The sequence below is a fragment of the Scyliorhinus canicula genome, chromosome 3, assembly GCF_902713615.1.
Source record: "Scyliorhinus canicula chromosome 3, sScyCan1.1, whole genome shotgun sequence".
Taxonomy (NCBI): domain Eukaryota; kingdom Metazoa; phylum Chordata; class Chondrichthyes; order Carcharhiniformes; family Scyliorhinidae; genus Scyliorhinus; species Scyliorhinus canicula.
Window position 1 is genome coordinate 100,532,257 of NC_052148.1, and position 21,255 is coordinate 100,553,511.

The 21,255-nt window shown below is 42.4% G+C and overlaps 1 protein-coding gene across 2 annotated transcripts in view; it reads right to left on the minus strand.

Moving 5' to 3' along the window:
- Nucleotides 1-21,255, minus strand: part of elovl7a (ELOVL fatty acid elongase 7a) — a 49,655-nt gene that overhangs the window by 4,158 nt on the left and 24,242 nt on the right. The window contains exons 1-6 of one of the 2 annotated variants that reach the window (XM_038790986.1): nt 15,819-15,827; nt 12,497-12,598; nt 9,783-9,973; nt 8,248-8,328; nt 6,664-6,720; nt 1,337-1,442 (exon numbers count right to left, since the gene is read on the minus strand). In XM_038790986.1, coding sequence (XP_038646914.1) covers nt 1,337-1,442; nt 6,664-6,720; nt 8,248-8,328; nt 9,783-9,973; nt 12,497-12,560 — 499 coding nt within the window. In that variant the 5' untranslated portion in view covers nt 12,561-12,598; nt 15,819-15,827. Of the gene's footprint in view, nt 1-1,336; nt 1,443-6,663; nt 6,721-8,247; nt 8,329-9,782; nt 9,974-12,496; nt 12,599-15,818; nt 15,828-21,255 lie in introns of those variants that run through there. The other variant, XM_038790985.1, reaches the window with a different exon arrangement.

The window sequence follows — 21,255 nt, forward strand, 5'->3', positions numbered from 1 at the left end:
TCAGTAATTATTGCAGGTCAACAGACATTTATTTTCCACTGCATTAGCTTTCACATTGCCGTTAGTCTTACAAATAGCTACAATAGTTTAACTGTTTCCAGACTGATCTGATCAAAGTAAAAGTAAGTAGCAATTAGAATTTAAAAGACTGAAACTTTACACTTGTACAAGTTAATTTTCAATGCCATGGAGGCTGTTTACCAGCAATTTAAGACATCTCACAGTCAAAAGTAAATTTCCATTGGAATGGATAATTTTAAATTTATCTGGCGTAACTAGTGACCATAAGTATAGCAGCTTCTCGTGGCTCATGTATTTTGTTGTCTTCAAATCTTCCAGCAAAATAATGTTTTAGCAAAGTCTCTGAAGAGAACTTTGGACCGCACTTCCTGATTTCAGTGTTTAACTACAAATGTAATTGCTTCAGTTGCTATCTGACTTATACAACAGTGGGCACTTTTTAAAATACATTTCCACGGGAGGTGGGTCTCATTGGCTCTGCGAGCATTGATTACCTATCCTTAATTGTCACTCTGCAAATTTTGAAATATTCCCTGCACACCAAGATCTAAATACATTAATATACATCAGGAAAAGCAAAGATACAAATAATGACCCTTCGGGAACACCACTACAAACCTTCCTCCAGCCCAAAAAAGTTTTCTATTGACCATTATTCTTTGCTTCATATTATTGAGTGAATTTCGTAGCCACACTGCTACTGTTCCTTTTTATTTCAGGAGTGGTATTTATTAAGTGTCACAAGTAAGCTTACATTAATACTGCAATGAAGTTACTGGGAAAATCCCCTAGTTGCCACACTCCGGCGCCTGTTCGAGTACACTGAAGGAGAATTCAGAATATCCAATTCACCTAACAAGCACATCTTTTGGGACATGCGGGAGGAAACTGGAGCACCAAGAGGAAACCCACGCAGACATGGGAGGAAGGTGCGGACTCCGCACATGGATTTAGCAACAGACAGCATAAGAGATTATGTTTGTGCAATAATTTATTGTACTTTTAGGCATTACCCCATTTCATCAATTGTTCAATTTAATTTTATAGTCCATCCTATACAATGTGGCCAGTGTGAAGTAATTTCCATGCTTTGGAGAATGGCAGATTCAGTGAGGCGACAAGTCAAACTGCTGCACACAGAGTTTCTGTTGAGTACAGTAATAGTTTATGAACAAAAATACGCAATCGTATATTAAAAGTGGTTGAGTGAGCCACCTGTTGAAAGTCTAACCACAAGAAGCACAAACATTCATGGTTGATTTGTGGGTTCAACATCCTAAGCAATAATAGAATATTTTCAGGTTAACAAGTTTACCTGGAGCAAATTTGACTCCAAACCACCATGTAAAAGACATGATGGTATGGTGATAAACATGCAGGAATGTCACTTGACTGTTCTTCTTTCGAAGCACAAAGAAGATCTGTGTGAAAAAACAAGAAATGCCATCAGAAAATGTTGTGTCATCTGAAAATTGTTTTACCAAATTATTTGTATCTCTAAAAATTGAAAGTTTTGATACTGACCTACTATTAATGAGCAAGATAATAACTTCAGCTCAAACAAAAATAGTCCTTGCAAAGTTACGGTGGCACAGTGGCTAGCATTGCTGCCTCACAGTGCCAGGGACCCAGGTTCAATTCCAGCCTTGGGTGACCGTGTGGGGTTTGCACATTCTCCCCATGTCTGCGTGGGTTTCGTCCCACATTCCAAAGGTGTGCAGGTTAGGTGGATTAGTCATGATCAATGCGCGGGGTTACAGGGGATAGGGCAGGGTAGTGGACCTAGGTAGAGTGCTCTTTTGGAGGGTTGGTGCAGACTCGATGGGTCGAATTGCCTCCTTCTGCACTGTAGGGATTCAATGAAATTAGAGGCTGGGGTGTTTCCACAGCAGGGAAAGTGTTTCCAATAATATAGGAATATTTGCTGAATAAATTTAAAATATAAAAAAGCTAATGTTTTAAGAAATCACCAGTTGTGATGAACTGCTTCCACAAACTTGGCAGTTCTTTGTATTTTATTCAGTTACAGGATATGTTGCTTGCAAGGCCAGCATTTATTTTCCACTCCCTTGTTGCCTTGAGACGGTGATGATAAACCATTCTGAATGAAGAGAACTTGGACTGACGTCCTCAAAGAAAAAAAGTTTCCGTATTTTTAAAAATAAATTTAGAGGACCCAATTCATTTTTTACAAATAAGGGGCAATTTAATGTGGCCAATCTACCTACCCTGCACGTCTTTGGGTTGCGTGGGCGAGACGCACGCAAACTCCACACGGACAGCAACCCAGAGCCGGGTTCGAACCTGGGACCTCGGCGCCGTGAGGCAGCAGTGCTAACCCACTGCGCCACCGTGTTGCCCTATGTTACCTTGTATTTAAAGTAGGTTTTATTTACACATTGACAACAATTAGATTACAGGTGCTGCTATTGGCTTCATGTATGTGGAAGAAGCCCGAAATTTCTGAAAGAAATTAGAGTGAAACTAGTGCCATTAAATCCAGAAATAAACATAATATAGCCATTATACAGAATTAATTCAGAAGGATAACTTGCTACCAAAACAAATTTAACTTATGCTTGGGCACACCATTTTGATTAATAAATTCAAACTTTAAATTTTGATTATTAGGTAGATAATGGGCCAACAATAAACTGCAATGAGGATCATCAAGTGGAACAATAGGAAATATGGCCACAAATTGTAGATCATGCAGGATTAAAATGGTTCTGGTGTAAAACCAAACCCGACCTTTATACACATGGTCTATTATACTGTTAGAGGAAGGATTATGGCAGAATTTGAATCAAACAGCACTTCCATACAGTTATAAATACTGATAAGCAGAACCATTCGGAGGCTGAAAGAGGAGAAAGTAAAAGGAAGAAAATGGTATCTGGCGGAAATTGTGATGAACAATAAAGAATAGATTCATTAACACACAAGGCCATTCAGCCTGTCATCATGCTGCCTGTCCTTTGCAAGATTAATTTGGCTCCCCTACCCATTGACCTGTAAATCCTTCTTCAGGTATTTATACAATTCTCTTTTGAAAGCATGATTGATTCTGCCTTCACTATTCTCTCAGTCAGTACATGCCAGATCCTACCCACTTACTGCATTTAAAAAAAAAGATTTTCCTCAAGGTGCTGTTGGTTCATAGATCATCATAGAATTTACAGTGCAGAAGGAGGCCATTCGGCCCATCAAGTCTGCACCGGCTCCTGGAAAGAGCACCCTACCCAAGGTTAACACCTCCACCCCATCCTCATAACCCAGTAACCCCACCCAACACTAAGGGCAATTTTGGACACCAAGGGCAATTTATCATGGCCAATCCACCTAACCTGCACATCTTTGGACTGTGGGAGGAAACCAGAGCACCCGGAGGAAACCCACGCACACACGGAGAGGATGTGCAGACTCCGCACAGACAGTGACCCAAGCCGGAATCGAACCTGGGACCCTGGAGCTGTGAAGCGATTGTGCTGTCCACAATGCTACCGTGCTGCCCGTTCTTGTGCCATTTAACTTTATACTGGTGTCCTCTGGTTCTCGCCCTTCCACCAATGGGAATCTTTTTCCTCCATAGCTAGATCCCTCAGGATTTTGAAAACCACTCAAAATCTCCACTCAAGCTTCGCTAACCATGCAACTAAAATTCCTCATCCCTGGATCAATTTTCAAAACTTTTTGCCCTCTTTCTGTTATTTTTTAAATAATCTTTATTGTCACAAGTAGGTTTACATTAACACTGCAATAAAGTTATTGTGAAAAGCCCCTAGTTGCCACACTCGGCCGCCTGTTCGGGTACACAGGGAGAATTCAGAATGTCCAAGTTACCCAACAGCACGTCTTTCTGTTTAGCACAGGGCTAAATCGTTGGCTTTGAAAGCAGACCAAGCAGGCCAGCAGCACGGTTCGATTCCCGTACCAGCCTCCCCGAACAGGCGCCGCAATGTGATGACTAGGGGCTTTTCACAGTAACTTCATTTGAAGCCTACTCGTGACAATAAGCGATTTTCATTTCATTTCGGGACTTGTGGGAGGAAATCAGAGCACCCAGAGGAAACCCGCGCAGACACAGGGAGAAGGTGCAGACTCCCCACAGACAGTGACCCAAGCCGGGAATCAAACTGCGACCCTGGAGCTGTGAAACAACAGTGCTAACCACTGTGCTACCATGCCTGAAGCCTTCATTTACTTTCTAAAGTGCAGTGCCCAGAATTGGACTCCAGTAAATGATAGTTTCAACAGATGGTGACATAGAGAAAGTGCATTTTGAACATTTTAAACCCATGCAAATGAAATTAAAGCAGAACCAACCATTGTTTTTTTTGTGTGTTTCTGGGATGTTGGAATCCAATTTGGATGAAATCAAATTTTACCCCAAATCCAATTTTTACCAGAAAGGTGACAATTGTATGTAAATTATAGAACTTCTTTCTGCAAGGTGACTGAACATTAAAGAAAAGAAAATTCCTAGGGCTCAGGAAGGCAAGATTGTGATGCAGCTCAGATAGGCTGAAGATACAGACACATTTGGAAAAGATTCAGTTCTGCATTTCCTGAACCATTTTTCTTTGATGAAAAATTGCAATTTGAAATAAGCAAAACAAGAGGGGATCTTGCAGGATGACAATACCCATTATAAATCCTGTCTCTTGTAAGCCATAGAAGAACAAACGAACATAAGAATAATAATAATCTTTATTAGTGTCACAAGTAGTCTTTACATTAACACTGCAATGAAGTTGCTGTGACAATCCCCTAGTCGCCACACTCCGGCACCTGTTTGAGTACACCGAAGGAGAATTCAGGATGTCCAACTCAGCTAACAAGCAAGTCTTTTGAGACGTGTGGGAGGAAACCGGGGCGTCTGGAGGAAATCCACGCAGACACAGGGAGAACGTGCAAACTCCACACAGGCAGGGACCCAAGCCGGGAATCGAACCCGGTTCCTTGGCGCTGTGAAACAACAGTGTTAACCACTGTTCTACCGTGTCCCTCCAGCAGGAATAGACCATATGGTCTGTTGAACTTGATCCACAATGCAATATGATCATGGTTGATCTTGGCTTCAATTCCATTTTTTTAAATATAAATTTAGAGTACTCAATTCATTTTTTTCAATTAAGGGGCAATTTAGTGTGGCCAATCCACCTATCCTGCACATCTTTGGGTTGTGGGGGTGAAACCCACGCATACACTCACAGGGACCCACGTTCGATTTTGACCATGCATGACAGTTTGCACATTCTTCCCATGTCTGCATGCATTTCCTCCAGGTTCTCCAGTTTCCTCCCACAATCCAAAGATGTGCAGTTTAGGTGGATTAGCCATGGTAAATTGCCCCTTATTTCCAAAGGTTAATTGGGGTTGCAGGGATAGAGTGGGGAGTGGACCCGAGTAGGGTGCTCTTTCAGCCGGTGCAGAGTGGCCTCTTTCTGCACTGTAGGTTTCTACGATATCTTTCCTGAACAATTACCCTACAGCTTAAGTTACAAGGTCCATGTAACTATTTGTCTTTTTAGTTAACAGCTTTGATTCAGTTTCTAGGTTGGCATGGATGAACATTCTAAAATAATAACATTGCCATCTGAGAGTGGGTGGGTAAGCTGTTCCTCTTCCTTTAATAATGCTACTACAAGCCAAGCACTGGCCTGAGTATGAAACAAACGTCATCTTTGTCTACCTGGCACTTTGCCACAGTAGCACGAAGGAGAACAGAAACTTAGTTCGACAGCGCAAGAGCAATTGTATGACTTAGCATCATGACATGGCACGCTGGAATTACATGCAATTCTCTTGGGGCTTTTTATCTTAGTCTCAAATGTTTAATTTTAGTTTTACTAATGGAAAAAAAATCATCAATATTGCTTATCATCAAAGTTAGATTGGCACCAATACAACATAGTTTAAGCATTTCAAACACTTTTACATCCATTGAAGGATTTCCTCCAAAGGAGTTGAGGATGGCTTGCTGGTCCAGTGGTTAGCACTGCTGCCCCACAGTCCCAGGATCTGGGTTCGATTCCGGCCTTCGGCAAGTGTCTGTGTGGAGTTTGCGCGTTCCAGGTGTCTGCATGGGTTCCCTCCCGGTGCTCCAGTTTCCTCCCACAGTCCAAAGATGTGCATGTTAGGTGAATTGTCCATGTTAAGCTGTCCCTTGGTATCCAAAGATATGCAGCTTACGTGGGGTTACAGGGATCGAGCAGGGGAGAGGGCCAAGATACCAGTGCTCTTTCGGAGGGTTGGTGCAGACTCGATGGGCTCCAATGGTCTCCTTCTGCAAAGTAATGATTCTATGGATGTAATGTCAACATTTGTTCTTGTGTTTGTGGGACAGAGAAGGCAACAGGGCCTCTAAATGTTGACACTGGTTGTGGTTGAAAAAGTCCAAAATTGTGCACCACAAGGTATGAACAGAGGGGTTGTGTAAGCAAGATACAGTTCACAATTTTGATATACAACTTCCACTGAAAACTTTTAAAGACATTTTTCTTAAAGCACATCATGCTACAGCTTAATAGCTACTTATTTGCATAAAATCTGACGTTTATTCCTACAAGATTTATAAAAAACTAAGGTGCCAATTTTAAGGTACAAATAAGGCATCTCATCTGCTCCTATGATACTTACAGTGTCCGATAACTCGATAAACTTTGAGATGTAAAAAAGCCAGCACGTCCAGGCCATCTAGGACAAAGATAATGAAACATGATCATGCGGCCCAACTATTTTCTTCCAGACAAAATAAGTTGAATTTATGCAGCATCTTTCACATGCTTGTGATGTCTAAAAAGGTGTTGCAACAAATACTTTACAAATTGAAGCATGGTCACAGTTATTGTACATAAATAGTCGACAAATATCTTGGTGCTCATGGTTAAGGGATCAATTTTGCTTAAGGCAGCAGAATACCCTTGGTCTTGAAATAATGCCATGTTATTTACATTACTTTATAGGGCAGGAGGAGCCTCTATTCAATGTCTCAAAACATGAGAAAGGGCAGCAGGGTGGCACAGTGGGTTAGCTATGCTGCCTCACGGCGCCGAGGTCCCAGGTTTGATCCCGCCTCTTAGGTCACTGTCCATGTGGAGTTTGAACATTCACCCCGTGTTTGCGTGGCTTTCGCCCCCACAACCCAAAACGATGTACAGGTTAGGTGGATTGGCCATGCTAAATTGCCCCTTGATTGGAAAAAATTATTTGGGTACTCTAAATTTTAAAAAAAACATGAGACAGAAAGGAAAAAAATGACAACTTGCACTATGCACTGAATGTCGCTGCAACAGGTTTCAATTGAGATTTGTTTTGTTTCCAGAGGTGATAATTTGCGACCCAGAAATCCCCAACATTCGGCTTTTAAAGTTGCCATCTCTAATTTGCTGAAAATTTTCCATTTTGAAAAAACTCACGCATACTGTGTTTTATTATTAGATCATAGGATATGAACATCACCTACAGAGTTGACTATCCTTAATTGTCTTGAGATAATGGTGTTGGGACACTTTTTGAAATGGTGTAGACACACCCATATTGCTGTTGGGAAGGAACTTCCAGGATTTTGACCCAGTGACAAAAGAATAATGACGTATTTGCAAGTTGAGTTGAAGCTTACAGGGGAGCTAGGGTGATTCGGCTTTCCCATGCGCCTGCTACTTTTGTCCTTCTCAGCACCAGCTATTTCCCCTTGTATATAGAGATTCTAGCTGCATGTGAATAAACATTAAAATTTGTGGCGAGATTCCTAATAAACTGAAATAACTAAAAAGTGGCAAGCCTGGGGCAGCAGGGTGGCACAGTGGTTAGCATTGCTGCCTCTCGGCGCTGAGGACCCGGGTTCGAATCCCGGCCCTGGGTCACTGTCTGTGTGGAGTTTGCACATTCTCCCCCTGTCTGCGTGGGTTTCGCCCCCACAACCCAAAGATGTGCAGGTTAGGTGGATTGGTCACGCTAAATTGCCCTTTAATTGGAAAAAATAATTGGGTACTCTAAATTTTTTTTTTTTTTTTTTAAAGTGGCAAGCCTGTACTTCCCGCACTTTGTTCAACCAGAACAATTAGTTGTTAACATAGCCGGTTGTTTTTCTGGCAGTAGATTGTGAATCCATGTGCCTCTGCTCTTTCCCTGCAACTTTTGGGACTGACCACAGAACATTAAATCAGAAACCCTGATATGCTTGAAGCAGAACTGAAAAAGGGCAGCTGAATATTTACTTACCCTGAGGGCCTTTGGTGACCTGGAGTAATCCACAAGGTCACAGCGGAATGAATACCCAGTCGCCCAGCCAGACATAAGAAACTGGTAATTTGGTAAAGCAACCAAAAAAGATAATTACTGCAAGATACCCATACGATCAGAGGGGTGTTAATATTTGCTTATACACCAAAAAATCCTGCTAACTCAATTTGGTTGCAGAAATTCTTTTCAATACCTGCACAACCCTGTCATACAAAATTAATAGCAGTTTTATATCAGAGCCTAGTCTAGATTTGAGTCCAGGATCGGAGTTATTCATACTCCAATCTCAATGTCACCTGCGGAATCAAAAACCTTCACCCAAAGGATGACGTCAAACGTAATAAAAATCCAAAATGATAGCCAATAATCAAAGCTAAACCAGTACCAGTATAAATGCACCAAACCCTTGGGGTAGATATAAAAATAGATTTTCGTATTGCATTCGCATTAAATCTCTTGTTGGTCCTTACACCAGCAAGCAACCAAATTCCAAACAAAGTGCTTGACGTTTATAGGACAGCTATGAGTGATTTATTAGAGCGAGTAAGGGGGGCGCGAGCGGGAGAGAGGGGGGCGCGAGCGGGAGAGAGGGGGGGCCGCGAGCGGGAGAGAGGGGGGCCGCGAGCGGGAGAGAGGGGGGCCGCGAGCGGGAGAGAGGGGGGCCGCAAGCGGGAGAGAGGGGGGCCGCAAGCGGGAGAGAGGGGGGCCGCAAGCGGGAGAGAGGGGGGCCGCGAGCGGGAGAGAGGGGGGCCGCGAGCGGGAGAGAGGGGGGCCGCGAGCGGGTGAGAGGGGGGCACGAGCGGGAGAGAGGGGGGCACGAGCGGGAGAGAGGGGGGCACGAGCGGGAGAGAGGGGGGCACGAGCGGGAGAGAGGGGGGCACGAGCGGGAGAGAGGGGGGCACGAGCGGGAGAGAGGGGAGCGCGAGAAACGAGAGGAGCGAGAGAGTGAGAGGAGCGAGAGAGGCAAGAGCGAGAGAGGCAAGAGAGAGAGAGGCACTGAGAGACAGAGGGTAGCAGAATATGTCCATAAGTCTGGCTCACTCCCAGGCTCAGGATTCTCATTCACCCTAACCAGCACAAACTGTCATGGACTCTCACAGGAGGAGAGGGTCAGTGAGTGAGCATCTGAGACTCAGTCACACACACTCATCCTATTAGACCTGCCCTTCAACACTATCGTGGAATTATAGGTGTTTTTTTGCAGCTGAGAGCCAACGGTACCAGGGCTCAATTTAGTTAAAAAGATGTTATAACTTACTGCACACCAAGGAGGCTCAAAAATAAAAATGTTGTATCATGGAGAAAAGCAAGAATGGGAAATAATTTGCTGTGAATGTGGACAAAACAAAAATGCAGAGCAATATGCAACGTAATCTCACATAAGAAAACATGAACTTGCAGTTTAATCCTTTTAGACGGGCGACTAACCGTGCTAATTCAACACAATGAATTTCATCAATAGTAAACTAAACGTTGCGAGTTTTACAAAAGTATGTAGAGTAGAAAATACTCACTTCATAACACATATAGAGTGAAAAGAACACCATGGAAAAATTGTACACAATCATTATTTGCTTCAACTTCAGCGGCTTCCTGTTCTCCATTAGTTTTGGTCCAAAAAAGGTGACAAAGTAGAGGTAGACTCCAAGGATAATGGTTTGCGGCAGTGGAGAAGACATTAGTGGCCAATCTTCAACTCTGGGATCTACAAAAAAAGAATATATAGTTGTACTCATCTCAAATTTTCTCCAATTTCATAATTTATATTATTCCTTAAATGAATGACTAAAACTGGCCCAGTGAGAGTGCAAAATGTTTAGACTTTCTCTTGGTACAGCAGCTTCATATGATGGTTGAAGAAATTAATGCAGGGATTCATAGGACTGGCCGAGATTGTTGCTGTGGTGCTGGCCTCAAGGTGCACTCGCACTGTGGTTGACCCGGCGATGGGTGGGGGGTTCGGAGAGGGCCAAAAGCAGGGCCTTCCATGTTGGATCACCGGCTAATCATAAAGTGATGTCTGGCAAGGCGACCGATCCTCGATGAAGAAAATACCCGGAGAGACGCGGTGGCTGTTCCTCTGCTTTTTGGGAGCTTCGTCTGTTATTTTTACTACAGGATACAACCAGGAAAAAAAACTATACAATAAGTCAAGTTTGTTCCTTTTCATCCTCTGCATAATATCATATATAATATCTGTTGTTTTTTTTAATGCCCTGTACTGCCTGATGCAAGTGACCTCACGTACAAGATTAATTTTAGGTGTGGAGCACTTCATTTCAAATATCTGCTCAGCATTGCAGTCTCAATCTACCTCCAGGAGGCCAAGGAGAACTCAGTTCACATTAAGATCATGTATATTGTTGACGGTGTTGCATTTAAGGATCATAAATTGACAAAGGGAAATGTTTCAATCTAATAGTGGCAGTAAAACTTTATTTTGTCACTATTGCCCACTCAAGTGCACAAAAGAATCTTTGTAAAGTCTGCAGTAATTATCTTATATTAAATATATTGCTATTGTTTGGCACACAGCAAGAATATGTAACAGTTACAAAGTAACACAAAAATTAGGTAAATGGAAACCATGTGTCGTTAAAGGGGCCATGGTGTGGAGATGCCGGCGTTGGACAGGGGTGAGCACAGTAAAAAGTCTTACAACACCAGGTTACAACACCTCTTCATTCACCAGAGGAAGGAGCAGTGCTCTGAAAGCTAGTGTTTGAAACAAACATGTTGGACTTTAATCTGATGCTCGTTAAAGGGGAGCAAATAAATACGTCTTGTCGAGCACTGTGAAACTAAATACTCGTCTCGCAATTACAAACATGTATCACGCATTACAATAAACTGATTTGGGTGTTTAGAATTTACATTTAAATTAGTAAATAAGAAAGTTTGCTTTCATATAGTGTGGGCACCAGTTATATTACAGTACAACAATGTTTGTTCTGGTTGGTATTGACTGGTATATCTATATGTCAAATACCTATTAGCATTTTACCTGTAAATTATTGTTGCACTGAGTATAATGGCCTTGAATTAAACTGAAGTTTAGTCAGAATGCCGATTTAAACTGAGCACACAGGATGAATAACCATGCAATGAGGAAATACTGTTTATAGCGGATTGCTGAATCTTTGGCCACTGCTGGTTCGCTACCACATTGTAGGGCAATTCAGCTGAAAAATATGGGTGTTCCGCAGAATTGTTTGTCTCATTGAAGTGTGCCCCGTTACTGAAAAAGGTTGGGAACCACTGTTCTAGAACACAGCCCAAATAATGAAATACCCCAAATAATGCAAGTCCCGATTCACAAACTTTGCAAATTGCAGTCATGACAAGTTGTTGCCACCTAAACAGTATTTCAGCATGAAGTCACCACCGTCAGAAAATGTTGTAACTGAGGGCTCTTGTACTGAGCCCACCTGGTTCATACATGGAATTTCATATTATGCTTTAAAAATACAAAGCTCAATAACAAGTATTAGATCAATTGTGGGCAAGTTACCATTAGAGATTATGAAAAACTTTTATCCTGGAAAATTGCTTTATGTACCATCAAAAAGCAGGCAATGGCCATTTAGCCCTTCGAGCCTGCTTCACCATTTAATAAGAGCATGGTTGATCTGATAGTAACTTCAAATCTGCATCTCGCCTACCGCCGATGACGATAATTCTATGTACAATCTGGGTGAGCTCGGAGGGTAGCAATACTACTTAGGTGGTCATTAACAGCCCCTTGTCACAGCAGCAACTTGCAAAGCTTGTGAACCGAATCTGGACAGCAGATTTATATTGTTTGGGCGCTTCATTATTTGGGTTCTGTTCTACAAGAGCATGATCCTGGCACTGTCCCAGACTTGATCAGGTTTTCCTGTTCTCTTCAGGACTCCTTCCCCCTTGGAAATAAATCAGGTGAGTTGAGCATACACTAACTTCTGCATTCATTTCTCCAACCACCATGTGACTTCAATAACTTGCAGGTAATTAAATGACTTTCAGAAGCATTGATGTGAAAAATTAGGGGCACTCAGCACTAGGTGGGCGAGACAAAAAAATAGGACACAGAGCAAGCGTGCCACAAACTCTCCAATATGCACCCCCCCCCCCGCCCCTCCACCAAACAGCAGAACCCTACTCCTCCCTTGCCAGGTTCAAAGATAACTCAATATCTAAAATATCGTCTTTTTCCCCCCAGTTCTTGTTTGCACTGAAAGGCACTTACCTGCATCTTTAAGCCATTCATCATACAGGAGCACAGCTCTCGCTGTCAGTTCTTTGAAAGACATTCCCAGTCTACAAAATTCTCCTCTGGAGTATTTCAGTCCTGCAAACAAAATGCAAGTTACTCCCTAGTAAACGGTTTCATCGAGGGATCAAATGTGATACCAGTTTTACATCAGAAGCATCACAAAGTATCTGGTATACTTTTTCTATTAACTAGGTACAGGCTGGCTTTATACGGTACAAGTATTTAGAAGCCATTAAATCTGCAGTTTCAGAATAAACTGAATTCAGAAACAATGAGGGCATGAGCACAGAGAATGGAAGAAAGACAAAATAAACCAATAAATCAAGATGAAGAGCTCAGTGCAGTATTTCCATAAAATAAGTTTGGAATAAAATTTCGGCAAGTCACGTGCAATCTCCTTCAAAAGTAGTTTTAAAAACAAAACCAAACTGATCTAAAGAAACAAATGTAAATAGAATTTTCTTCTATACTGCGCCAGTTTGATGCACAAATGGAGGGTGTCGATAGTTGCTTGTCCACCAGTGAGTGCATGTGAAGCTTTGGGTGTCCCATTGCAGAATGAAAAGTACCATAAAAAGGAGGATAGATTTATCAGAATGATCCGAGGAGTGGGTAATGGTCCAAGACCATTGAATTACTGGTACTTTTTTACTAAAGCAGAGAAAGCTATTACTTGATGCTTTAAAATTATGACAGTTAGTGAATATTGGAAAAGATATTTCATCCAGGTGGCGATTCTGCTGAAGGGATTTTGAAAGAGGTTAAGAATCTTCTGTTAAGAGTGTGGAATTCAGTCCTCAAAAAAGGCATAGAGAGAGCATGCAATTTAAAATAGGGAAGGGAGGCTATTAATGTTAAATAGGGAAGAGGTTTAATGTAAGTGGGTTGAAGTATATGGAATGTTTTGTCACAGGTCAGAGATCATGGTATCTTTCGCTAGGAAGAGGTGGTGAACATTTAAAGCATGTAAAATGCAGGTAGGTGGGAAAGAGCCAGCAGGGCAGTGAGAATAACTAGATAAAGAGCACCAGATTCAGTAGATCTAATAGCCCCTTCTTCTGCTGGTAGTTCCAATCAAAAAAATAAATCCCTCTAATTCATTGTGTGAACACATACATTGCAGATATACTGAACCAGTTTACTCAAGTATGCTGGAAAACCTGTTTTAATCCGAGTCAGCCTACTTTAAAATACTTCACATTCCACATACCAGCCCTTTTCCACACTTGTGGGGATTGCACAAGTACTGTTTAAACGGAGACAATCAGGACTCTGATTGAAGGATATATTTGAACACCCCACTCAATCCTAAAAAGACAGGATATAAAGGCCATGTTGCCATGGGAAACTCCTCAGCATATTTTTGTCAAGAGACCATTTTTGAAAATAAGGGTAATGGCCAGGCAGCCTTAAACCAAAGCAGAGTGTTGTGGCCGACTTAGCTTCTCCTGTGGGTCATCCATGCCAGATCCAAATAGAGGACATCACGCAAGAAACATGAGTAAATGTATTTATATTGTATAACAGGCACTTAATTTTTCTGACCTTCTAACAGGAATGTTTCACTCTACTTTAACCTAGCTGATCCCTTTCTGGTGGTTACCATTCTGTTCCCGATGACCTTTCCAATTACCTCAGATTCTATTCATCCCTCAGCTCATACGCTGTAATAACCAAAGTATCATTTTGAGGAGTTTGCAATGCATCCCCTCCAAGATGAATATATTCTTCCTGCAGAGTGGCACCCACCACTAAATGCAGCACTCCCGATAGGGTCCAACCAAGGCGCTACAAAAGTGAAGCATTATTTAGATTTGTCACGTGCACTGCAGTATAGTGAAAAATATTATTCTGCGCACAGTTCAGGCAGATCACTCCATACATGAAAACATAGAACATACAATAAATACATGAGGATACATAATGAAAATACATAAACAGAGGGCGAAGAATACAGTATCTAGTGCTACAACTGTAGAGAAGATGTGTAGAAGATCAGTTCAGTCCAAAAAAATCAGTTCAGACCCCAAGAGGGTCGTTCAGGAGCCTGGTAACATTATGGTACGTATTCTCAAACTTTTGTATCTTCTGCCCAATGGAAGAGGTTGGAGGAGAGAATAGCCCAGGTAAGATGGGTCTTCCTTATGCTGCCCGCTTTTCCAATGCAGCGGGAGAGTCAACGGGTGGGGTGGCATGTTCGTGTGATGGACTGGGCGGTGTTCACAACTCTGTAGTTTCTTTTTTTTTTTAATTTGAACTACCCACTTCACTTTTTTCCAATTAAGGGGCAATTTAGGGTAGACATGCCATCTACCCTGCAAATCTTTGGGTTGTGGGGGTGACACCCATGCAGACACGGGGAGAATGTGCACGCTCCACATGGACAGTGTCCCAGGGCCGGGATCGAACTCAGGTCCTTGGTGCTGTGAGGCAACAGTGCTAACCACTGCAACTCCAGTTTCTTACTATCTTGGGCTGGGCAGTTGCCTTACCAAGCTGTGACGCAATCAGATAGGATGCTTTCTATGGTACATCTGTAGAAATTGGCAAGTGTTGTTGTGGGCACGCATTTCCTTAATTTCCTGAGGAAGCATAGCCACTGTTGTGCTTTCTTGGTCGTAGCATCGACGCGAGTGACCAGGACAGATTAGTGGTGATGTTAGGGGCAGCACGGTGGTTAGCACAGCTGCCTCACGGCACCGAGATCCCAGATTCGATCCAGGCTCTAGGTCACTGTTACTGTGGAGTTTGCACATTCTCCGTGTTTGTGTGGGTTTCACCCCCACAACCCAAAGATGTGCAGGGTAGATGGATTGGCCACGTCAAAATTGTCTCTTAATTGGAAAAAATGATTTGGGTACTTGGTGATGTTTACACCTAGGAATTTGAAGCGGTCAACTATCTCCACTTCGGCACCATGATGCAGACAGGGGCGTGCACGACACATTACTCCCTGAAGTCGATGACCAGCTCCTTTGTTTTGTTGACGTTGAGGAGCAATTGCTGCCCTTGCACCACACCACAAGGTTCTCTATCTCCCTCCTGTACTCGTTGTTTGAGATCCAAACCACTACAGTCGTGTCAACAGCAAACTTGTAGATAGAGTTGGAGCCTTGCCACACCGGGAGCACAGGGGGCTAAGTACACATCTTTACAGGGTCCCAGTATTGAGGACTATCATGGAGGTGTCGTTGTCGTTGTTTATCCTTACTGATTGCGATCTCTGGGTCAGGAAGTCGAGGATCCAGTTGTAAAGGAAAGGGTCATGTCCTAGGTTTTGGAGCTTGGAAATTACCTTGGCTGGGATTATGGTGTTGAAGGCACAGCTGTAGTCAATGATCATTCTCTTTACTTTATATTCAAAACTTTCCCCACCCCACTCTAGATCAAGGGCAACATTCCAAGAGCCTTTGGCACCTTTGCTCTAGCTTCACATTGTGGGTATACGTGGACATCCAAATCTTTTGCTCCCCCAACAGTTCCTGGTCTCACCCTTAAAAACAAAAAAGATTTTGATTCATCTTTCTTGGATCCAAAATGGATGATTCCACACTTCCCAAAATTGAGCTTTGCCATCACAATTATGCCCTGTCACTTATTCTGTCGCAATATTTGTAACTTCCTATACCCTTCCACACAACTTACTTTGCCCAACATGGGGTCATCTGAAAACTTAAATTATGCAACTCTATTCCTTCATCCAACTCATTGACAATTACGGCAAAAAGCCAAGGCCCCAGCTGAGGAAACACCACTAGTCACATCCTGTCATTCAGATCAAACTGTATCCTTACTCTTTTCTCTTCTGTATTCTGTTATTGTTCCCTTACAAATCTTGATCAGAACTTAACCAAATGTCTTCTGAAATTCCACAGAAACATCCATATTCATCTTCTGTGCGACCTTGAATATGACATTCATCAAACTCATCAACTCATTTCAGTTCTAGTGCTTCTGTCCGAAATGTGAGATTTACTAATTTTTCCATCGCCGACATTAGACTGGCAAATCTGGCTAACTTCTTCTCTATATAATCAAGTGACATTTGCAATTTTCCAATCCAGTGCACAAAACTACTCATTTAGAAACGAACATCATATGAAAACAAAGATGAAATACCAATCTCAGTGAATTGTCTCGTTACGTTTTTCGACTCTGCACAAGGGATGCGGCTGATTTTTTTTTTTGTTCGAGGGGACAGGAGAACATAGAACACACAGTGCAGAAGGAGGCCATTTGGCCCATCGAGTCTGCACCGACCCACTTAAGCCCTCACTTTCACCACATCTCCGTAACCCAATAATCCCCCCCCCCCCCCAGCCTTTTTGGTCACGAAGGACAATTTATCATGGCCTACCCTGCACGTCTTTGGACTGTGGGAGGAAACCGGAGCACCCGGAGGAAATCCACGCAGACACGGGGAGAACGTGCAAACTCCGCACAGACAGTGACCCCGCGGGGAATTGAACCTGGGACCTTTGCGCTGTGAAGCCACAGTGCAATCCACTTGTGCTACCGTGCTGAGAAGTTTCTTGATAAGCAATTTAACCAAAATAAAATCTTTTTTTAATTCCAAATCTCTAAACTGATGGGAGAATTTTTGATCAACAATTGTAACCTCAAATAATAAATCACAGCTTTTAGACTCTGGCAACAAGCCTGGTTATTTGTACATTATTACTTTCATGTAATTCGTTTCTAAGTTCATCAGAAAATCCATGCTATCATTGTGGTTGGAAATCATTGTGATGCAATAAACTGTGGTCATTACAAACCTCCAGGAGACAAAAGCTGCAGGATGCTTGAAGATGCCAATCAGAATTGCTACAGGTTCAATTTGGATTTGCAACAAGGAATAACTGAGGAAAGGCACGGAGTAGATGCAAACATTTTGGGAACAGCTATAACGAATAGCTTAAAAATCATGAATTCAAGCATGAGAATAATGATCACCCGCGAAACATGCAGCATGCAATTTCTTGGGGAACACCAACTGAAGCTGTACAATACAAGTTCAAATGTGACCTTTCACAGGTGCCTGTTTATCCTAGGAATGATTCACAGTTTTAACATTGGGCAGGACTGGGACTGGATTCATTTGTGATGGGCCTCTAGCTGCCAGCATTCGACCTCTGAAAGAACCACCTCTGTGGCAGGTGTGGACCCTATAAAATGGGCAAGTCAATCGTAGCTAATGAGAAAAATACAGATTTACAGTTTGTGCACAACACCATCACACCCACATGTTGCCAGCCCACACTGTACGCAAACGCTTTCCTCTTGGTGCAGGACGAGGAGTGAACTTATATCATGGTTGCAGAATTAGACGTAGCTTTCTCACTGTCTTTAGGGCGCACTTTAGAACAGGCCCACTAAAAGGAATAGGCCCCAATCAAAAAGGGAATAAAGTAACAACCTGAGCAGACACAACACATTTATTTATTCTGGATCCATTAATGGGTGTAGCCCATTTACTGCAGAAATAATACAATCGCACTAATGCCAGGCCTCATTTATTCAATATTACATTTGAACATATAATAACAGCATAGTTATTGTTGGGTATAATAAAATAAAATATTGGCCTGCGCTTCAAACGTCTTTTACTGGTGTTCATATACTCTTCCTGCTCCTCAAACTTCCTAGGTTGATGTCCATTTTTCTCCCGCTTTGACAAAGGAGAAACTACAATCACTGTAAAGTAGCTTATATTAGTGGTAGGCGGAGCAGCACAGTGGTGCAGTGGTTAGCACTGCTGCCTCATAGCACGGAGGTCCCAGGTTTGATCCCAGCCCTGCGTCAATGCCTGTGTGGAGTTTTCACATTCTCCCCATGTCTGCGTGGGTCTGGCCCTCACAACCCAAAGATGTGCAAGGTAGGTGGATTGACCATGCTAAATTGGCCCACAATTGGAAAAAAATGAATTGGGTACTCTATAAAAAAAATATATGTATATTATTAGTTGGCTGAAGTTATCATCTAGGAATTTAGAACATCCCATAGGGATTTATAGAAATGTGCTACGTCCGAGATGCTGGCATATGGAGTTGGTGCTTGGGCACACACACGAGTCGACTGTACCTCCAGATGATAGCCAGAGGTTGCTACTGGCGACTATCAGCTGGTTTCTCATTGCTCTACAGAAGAAAAATCAAAAACTGTAAGGCAGCTCAACTTGCTATTTATATAGTGACACAATAAAATGTCTAGCACTTGGCAAGCGGTTGAAATTGAATCAGGCAAGAGTCCTTTGAAGAAGGGAGGCTTTAAAACAACAGGGCAAGAATTTCAGTTCTGTGCTAGATTCCATCGAGGACAGAGTATGTTTCCTCTCTTATTGCCTGAGATCAATACATTTTGTATGGAAAGAGGGGTCACTTCTCTTAACCTTGGAGTCTGCATTCCAATTAGATAACTTGCCCCAATTCGCAGACACACATATATATCACGTAAAGCAGAGAGTTCACAGATGTTTGTGAGGTTGTGTAGTTGAATACCTAGGTTAGTTTTCAGCTGAACTTAAAAGCTGGAACAGGCTGCTTAATGACTTGCAGCTACTTCTAGATTCTAGTCTTCAGACTGGCTGACGAAGGATGGCTATTAAAAAGGCAAAAATGGCAGAGCCTTTCTCTGTAGCTGTGTTATCAGTGGTCTTCTGCAGCCTGCCCAAGTCTCTTCTGGGTCTTGGGATAAAGGACCTCGGTATCAAAAGGTGGTTTCGGTCACATGGTCAACAGCACTGCCACCCAGCATGGCTTAAAAGTTAAAAAGGCCATTGGAGATACATGGCGGTCTTACTGGTTGCATCAGCTTCCATTGTTGAATTCCAAACCTGAAGGCAGAGCCGAAGAGTGTCAGAGTGGAGACAGAGTCAAAGAGTCCACTGATTCTATTTTGAGTAAGCGTCAATCAATGGCAGGTGTGAATTCCACAGATATGATATAATCGATTCCAAGGGGAAACCTCCATCCATGGTTATTTAATGCAGAATGTTCTGGATTGTCCAAGTTCAATAAGCAAAGGTCACCCAATCCCTTGTGGGGTCATCTTAACAGTTCAGTGCCCATTTAAAAAAAATTTTATTTTTTTTTAAAAATGTATTTTATTACAAACATGCATCAAAGCAGGTTACAGCAAATAAACACCCCAGGAAACATACTTCCCAACAATCAACTGTCTACAAAATTATGAGGGGTATGGACAGGGTGGATAGCAACAAGCTTTTTCCAAGAGTGAGGGTGTCAATTACAGGCCACTCAGGCCTGTCCTTGGACTATCGACCCTGCCTTTCACACAGTCAGAACTTCCCTCATGTCCAGTCTCTATCCCCAACCTCCCTCCATCTTGCACTTGCTCAAAACCGATCACTAATTTTACCAGGTCGGGTAAAAGTCAGACCTGAAATGTTAACTGTTTCTGCCTCCACAGATACTGCTTGACCCGAGTATTGCCAGCATTTTCTGTTTTCATTGCATATTTTCAATGATTGCAGTGTTAAAATCATACTGACATGCAAGAATGGTGCAGATTCTCAAAACTGATATATAATGTTTAGTCCAGCCCAAGGGCTGTTTAGCACACTGGGCTAAATCACTGGCTAAAGCAGACCAAGGCAGGCCAGCAGCACGGTTCGATTCCCGTAACAGCCTCCCCGAACAGGCGCCAGAATGTGGCGACTAGGGGCTTTTCACAGTAACTTCCATTGAAGCCTACTCATGACAATAAGCGATTTTCATTTTTCATTTTTTCAAGTAGCAAGATATTCACAGCTACCATTCGCACTTTAACAGCTCAGGAAATGATGAGACCCCTCAGCAGAGCGGTGGGCAGGTAAAGCCAACCCTCCACCTCATTTCAATCTTATTGAACTCAGTAATGAGATTGCAAGAAATATTTCAGTGTGCACATGTTGAACTTTCTCTCTCCTTCCTTTCAGTAAAATCAATATACACATGTATACGCACGCACACATTTAATATCAACAGCACACTTAATATTCTGTCAGAACTGTATAACAATCTTTAGAAATGTCGAATTACTGCTTGCATTCTAGTTCAGAATGGAAACGCACGTTTGCGAAAATATAAACCAAAGTATTTGATCAAATTATCCATTAAAAACATATGAAATAAATGTCTCATATTAGTTTACCCCTTGTTTTGATCAGAAGGCGACCAGGTTTACAACACTCCTTTCGATATAACAAAGTCAAGTTGGCAACTGTTGTGCATTGATGTTGCCAGGAAACAAAATCACTTGTATGCACACCTGCCAAATTCACATACGTGCAAAACAGTTAATTATCCTCTTCTCTGAATGAACTGTTCTCAGCCAAGAGAGCAGTAGTTTGGGGTCCTGCAGAATTCCACAGGAAAGTCTGGTGGCGGTTTGGGGTGGCAGGGAGAATGCAAGAGTAATTCAGGCTCAGTGTATTTCCGCTATCAGCTAGCCTCTCACAGGAAAGGAATGCCTTGAAAGCAGGTGTCACCTAAAAACTGCATTTCGGTCTGAATTTACCGTCTCTCAAGGAGAACGGATACTTTGAGAAGGAAAAACAATTCAAGTACCTGTTGAAGCCAGGCTGTAAGATTCTATCATCTAATGATAGAGTATAAATCATAATTGTCCAAATAATTCATAGCACTGCAAATCTAAAAATCTAGACCCTGCTAATGTTACCATGGTAAACCGGCTCATAAACAAATACAAAAAAGGAACAATTGTTCGGATAA